At 41.6% G+C, this 6,066-nt stretch overlaps 1 protein-coding gene across 1 annotated transcript; it reads left to right on the forward strand.

The window, feature by feature from the left end:
• The first annotated feature begins 1,631 nt into the window (after positions 1-1,631).
• On the forward strand, positions 1,632-2,611 carry LOC130857340 (39S ribosomal protein L45, mitochondrial-like). Its single transcript, XM_057742907.1, has one exon. The coding sequence runs from the start codon at positions 1,632-1,634 to the stop codon at positions 2,550-2,552; it is 921 nt and encodes a 306-aa protein (XP_057598890.1). The 3' UTR covers positions 2,553-2,611.
• Positions 2,612-6,066: the final 3,455 nt, after the last annotated feature.

Here is a 6,066-nt window from a genome sequence, read left to right on the forward strand (position 1 = left end):
GCAGATATTAGAGTTAGCAGAGAAGGACACTGAAACAGTTACTATAAAACTGTATTCCACATATTCAAAAAGTTAAGGGAGGAAACAGAAGATATTTAAAAAATTCCAAATCAAACTTCTAGGAAGGAAAACTATGCCATCTGAGATGAAAAATACACTGCCTCAGAATAACAGCAGATTATTAGACCGTACAGAAGAAATATTAGTGAACTGGAAGATATAGCAAAAAATGAAAAATATATATATCCAAAAAGAAATACATAGAGAAAAACAGTAAAAATAAATACATAAAAAGAGCATCAGTGAACTTTGGGACAACTTTGAGCAGCCTGATATATGTGTAATTGCAGTCCCTGAAACGGGGGGAGGACAAAAAACCTATTTGAAGGAATGATGGCTGAAAATTTTCCAATTTGATGAAAACTACAAGCCCACCAGTCCAAGAAACCCCTAGAAATCCCAAATACAAGAAAAATGAAAACTAAACTTAGGAACTTTAAGGATTGAGTGAATATACATTTATTTATTCTCTCTATATAAAACTAGACATGAATTTAAAATAAAATGAGGGACTTTCTAGGTGGCGCAGTGTAAGAATCCGCCTGCCAATGCAGGGGACATGGGTTCAATCCCCGCCCCAGGAAGATACCACATGCTGCGGAGCAACTAAGCCCATGGGCCACAACTATTGAGCCCATGTGCCGCAACTACTGAAGCCCACGCGCCTAGAGCCTGTGCTCTGCAACAAGACAGGCCACCGCAATGAGAAGGCCACGCACCACAACGAAGAGTAGCCCCCGCTCACCGCAACTAGAGAAAGCCTGTGTGCAACAATGAAGACCCAACACAGCCAATAAAATAAATAAGTAAATAAATTTATAAAAAAATAAAATAAAATGAAATCATCTGTCCTCTACTAGCAGAGAAATCCTTAGAGGCCCCTGACTCTCTTCATGGGTATTGTGGAGGAGTCAAGAAAATGCAAAACCGTTTTTGTCCTCAAGTAGGCTTTAAGCTCCCTGGGCACACTAATGTAGGAAACACTACTACTTAAATTAACTCCCCAATATCCATCCTCTCTTCTTCCATTACTGGAAGAACCCAAGTCGTGTCCAAGTATCCACCTCTTGCCAACATGAGTCCAGAAGGAAAGACCCTATCCCCGATCCAGGAATAAATCCTGATTGACTTAACTCAGTCCTGAGGGTCTTATTCCTCTTGACAATAGTTGACATGAGGGTAGCTATCTGACCCAGTTCCGACCAAGAGGTATGGGGGTAAATGTGCTGGAGAATTTCAGAGGAAGATTCTCTGCTTCCAAAAGAGACAAAAAGAAGAGACAAACTCTTCTTCCTTTGGACATCGATGTGCCTGATTCCTGGAACTTCTGTACTCAGTTTGTGCCTAAGTAAGGACGAGCCTGATGTCAGTCAATATCCTGAGGATGACAGAACAATGAAAAGAATTTGGATCTTTGATGATATTGTTGAGTTGCTGACTTAACCAATCCTAAAGCTCCCATACCAGTGAATTTTTTCTTGTATGAAGTAATATATTTCTTTCTTTAAACCAATTTGAATTCAGTTTTATGTTCTTTGCAGCTCAAAATACTCTATCAGGGCGTGAGCATGATGGCAGCACCCATGCCGCGGGGTTTCTCTTGCTTATTCAGGACTTTAGGATGGTGGTCTCCACAGCCAGTCCTGGTGACTCAGTCCACAGCAGTAGTTCCAGTGAGAACTAAAAAACGTTTCACACCCTCTACTTATAAACCCAAATACAAATCAGAAAAGGAGTTCATAGAATATGCCCGGAAAGCAGGACGGGTCATTCCTCAAGAACGTTTGGAGCGTCCCATACATCTGGCCTGTACAGCTGGTATCTTTGACGCCTATGTTCCTCCTGAGGGTGATACCCGAGTGTCATCTCTTTCTAAGGAAGGACTGGCACAGAGAACTGAGCGATTGAAGAAGAATGTGGCATCACAACTGTCAATCCGGAGCATAAGAGACAGTGACCCTAATTTTAAGATAAAGGACTTCCCTGAAAAAGCCCAGGATATCTTCATTGAAGCTCACCTGTGTCTAAACAACTCAGACCACGACCGGCTTCATACCTTGGTAACTGAGAACTGTTTTCCGGACATGGTCTGGGACATCAAATATAAGACCGTCTGCTGGAGCTTCGTAGAATCTTTAGAGCCACCCCAGGTGGTGCAGGTTCGCTGTTCAAGTCTGCTGAACCAGGGCAACACGTATGGCCAGGTCACCGTCCACATGCACACCCGGCAGACTCTAGCCATCTATGACCGGTTTGGCCGGTTGACGTGTGGACAGGAAGATGTGCCCAGAGATGTCCTGGAGTATGCTGTCTTTGAAAAGCATCTGGTGAATCCCTATGGGAGCTGGAGAATGCATGGCAAGATCATTGCCCCATGGGCACCCCCTAAACAGCCCATCCTTAAGACGGTGATGATCCCTGGCCCCCAGGTGAAACCTTGGGAAGAGTATGAAGAGCCACAAGGAGAGGCCCATAAGCCTCAGCTAGTGTGATGGCAAAACTGACTCTCCTGGGGTGAAGCATGGGAGGTGAGGCGGCTGGAAGCTGTGAAGCCCGGGAGCTGTGAAGACATCCATCTTCTTCATGCTGTAGAAAGAACTGCCTTTGTCCTCCCTTGCCCTGCTTGGGTCTTTTTAGCAGTCTCATCCTCAATAACCAGTGCTGATGGCTGGGCCTCGTGGGTTGGTCCTGTGCACAGCAATGAACCCACTTCTTTTTTTAATCTTATATCTAACTTCTAACTCCAGATGAAAAACAGTATGTTTCAGAGAACATCTGATACCAGCTTTTTTTCCTGAAGCAAGAACTGTCAGGAACAAACTGGCAGAACTTTCTTTCTAAATTGCAGGGCAGGATCAGAGTTTGAAATAAAACACTATCAAGTATGGAAAAAAAAATACTCTATCAGCAATAACTAAATATGTACATAACTAATTCTATCACCATGGGCAGATACCTGTTCTCTAGACCTCACTTTTCTCCCATGGAAAGTAAAGAATATGGACAAAACAAATTCTACAGTCCCTTTTAGCCCTAACTGATTTACCTTATATGTAACTGATTATTTTAGGTAGTCAGTAATAATCATGTGTGTCATTCGGAAAATAAGTGCTCTATGACTCAGTAATTCATCTTCTTTAAGATTTAACCAAGAGAAATTAGTACGTCCACCAAACGACATACATGAGAATACGCATGTGTATTATAAATACATAATATCCAAAATCTAGAAACAAGCCTGTATTAGCCAGAGTTCTCCAGAGAAACAAACAAAATCGCATATACATACATATATTAAGAAATTGATTTTAAGAAATTGGCTCAAGCAATTGTGGAGGCTGACATGTCTGAAATCTGTAGGGCAAGGCAGGCCAGCAGGCTGGAAACTCAGGCAGGAGTTAACACTGCAGTCTTTTTTTTTTTTTGGTCACGTAATGTACCACAGAATTCCCAATACTACAGTCTTTAGGCAGAATTTCTTCTTCTCTGGGAAACTTCAGTTTTTGCTCTTTAGGCCTTCAACTGATTGGGTAAGGCCTCTCCCACATTATCAAGGGCAATCGCCTTTACTTAAATCAACTGATTGTAGATGTTACTACATGCACACATTACCTTTACAGTAGCACCTAGATTAGTGTTTGATCAAATAACTGTGTACTATAGCCTAGCCAAGTTCACACATAAAACTAACCATCACAAACCCAACATTCACCCACAGGAAAATGGATAAATAAATTGTGGTATGTTCATACAAAGGAATGCTACATTGCAATAAAAATAATAAAATGCTATTAAAGGACAACACAGATGAATATTACAGACAAATTTCACAAGGTGAAGAAGCCAGATACAAAACTACATACTAGATGATCCATTTATATAAATTTTAAAAACAGACAAATTAACAGATGGGAATAGAAGTCTAATGAGGATTATGGGCTGGTAAAGGGCATAAGTGAATCTTCCGAGGGCTAGAAACTGACGGCTTGATCTAATGGCTATACAGGTAATACACAAAAATTCATTGTCATGGTAAAATTTATTATAGTTTAACACACAAAAAAATCTGTCAAAAAAACTAAAGAAAAAGCGTCACAGGAATCTGGAGATTGGAGGTACCATTCTGATCTAAAATGACAAAGGGAAGACTTCACGGAGACTGTGGGCTTGAGCTGGCCTTTGAAGGATGAGTGGAATGTGAGACAAAGAGAAGAATCGAACAAAGTTATGGCAGAGGAAATGTATAAGGCATGGCCAAGGGGTGATGTTTTTTTCCTGTTTAGGATGCCACTTTTACCCAGGAAACATAATGAAGTAAGTACAGTACATCAGAAGCAATGTAGAGTAGCAGTTGTGAGCGTAGGCTTTGGGATCAGAGATTTGTGGATTTGAATCCTGGCTCTGGTGTTTTCTGGTTCGAATGAGTGTTTTGGACCAGCTTTCTCATCTGTGAAGTACGCACCTCATGCATTGTGGAGAGATTTAAACACAAAAATATGTGATGTGCTTAGCACAGTGCTTTCACACAGAGTAAGCCCTCAATAAATGCAAGCCATTGCTACTACTAGTACTTCTGTAATTGCCAACCTGGGCCATCTGGTCACCTTCATTTGAGGGTGGCACTGTCCAAGGGAAGACGAATAGCCTAATGATTTTTTTGAGTCCTTTCAAGCCCTCAACTCTATAAAATCTAATAAAACCCAAATGACCAAATCAGAGCAGACAAATGACTGAGGTTGTATTCTTTCAAGCCATATTGATATCATTTCCCCTTCACAGTCTAGTCCTTGGTCATTGCTAACTATACTCCTTGACCATGCCAGCATACATCTCTGTCCTGGATAGGAAGACGTAGCACAGCCCATGCTCTAAATGATCTTACAAGTTGGTGGTCACACACACATTCACACAGAATCCTGAAGAATGTATAAAAGTCCCTTACTGTGGATGTTCATCATACATCATCTCTTTAGAGAGACCACAAGGAGAGTTAGCGATGTAGGAGTATTCACGTTTTCCTCAGTGATAACCTTCAACCTTCCCGCGCCCTGCCACCTAAATTGGTGTTTTGTTTTTTTTTAAATTGAGGCAAAATCTATATGACATAAAGTTAGCCATTTTAAAGTGCAAAATTCAGTGGTATCTGGTACCTACACATTGTTGTGCCACCACCACCTCTGTCTAGTTCCAAAGCATTTCATGGCCCTAAGGAAAACTCTGTACCCATTAAGCAGTCACTCCCTATCCCCTCCTTCTTCCAGCCCCTGACAACCACTAATGTATTTTTTGATGCTATGAATTTACCCATTCTCAATATTTCATATAAATGAAATCATACATATGTGACCTGTCACTTAGTTTTTTGCATTGGTGTTCTTAGCCCTGTTTAAACGTCTGCTCCCTTGTGATTGGCAGAGGAAATTTTTCCCCCTTGGACTGTCTACATCTTCTTCCTCCCCAACAGCCCACGAGTCCTTTTACCTTTTTGCTCTCCTCTCCGGGGTCTTACTTCTTGTTAGGCTATCCACACTTCAATCCATGCAGATTCACGCTAGAGCTGTGCTGTTCTATGCTAGCCACATGCCACATGGGGCTATTTAGATTATTAATTAAAATTAAATAATATTAAAAATCCAATTCCTCTGTCACACTAGCAACATTTCAAACGTTCAGTAGGTACATATGGTTAGTGACCTCTGTATGGGTCAGTGCAGATAAAACATCATCAGAAAGTTCTGTTGAACAGAGCTGCTCTGGAGGGCACTAGATCCTGGATCCTGGCAAGTGGAGAATGGAATTGAAGAAAGAGGACTTCATAGTGGCCTGTCAGGGAATGGAAACTCTAAAATTATTTGACCTTCTGCACTGCCTGGGACTCCTTCTGTAGGGTCACCCACTGTCTATGTGAATGGTTCTCCCTCCAACTGTGCCATGTGCAGCCTGTACCCAATTGTGCTACAAAAGGATCTCTTTCCCTCTGTCCTCTCACCCTGCTAGGCACCCAAA

The sequence above is a fragment of the Hippopotamus amphibius genome, chromosome 7 (genome assembly GCF_030028045.1).
Source record: "Hippopotamus amphibius kiboko isolate mHipAmp2 chromosome 7, mHipAmp2.hap2, whole genome shotgun sequence".
Taxonomy (NCBI): domain Eukaryota; kingdom Metazoa; phylum Chordata; class Mammalia; order Artiodactyla; family Hippopotamidae; genus Hippopotamus; species Hippopotamus amphibius.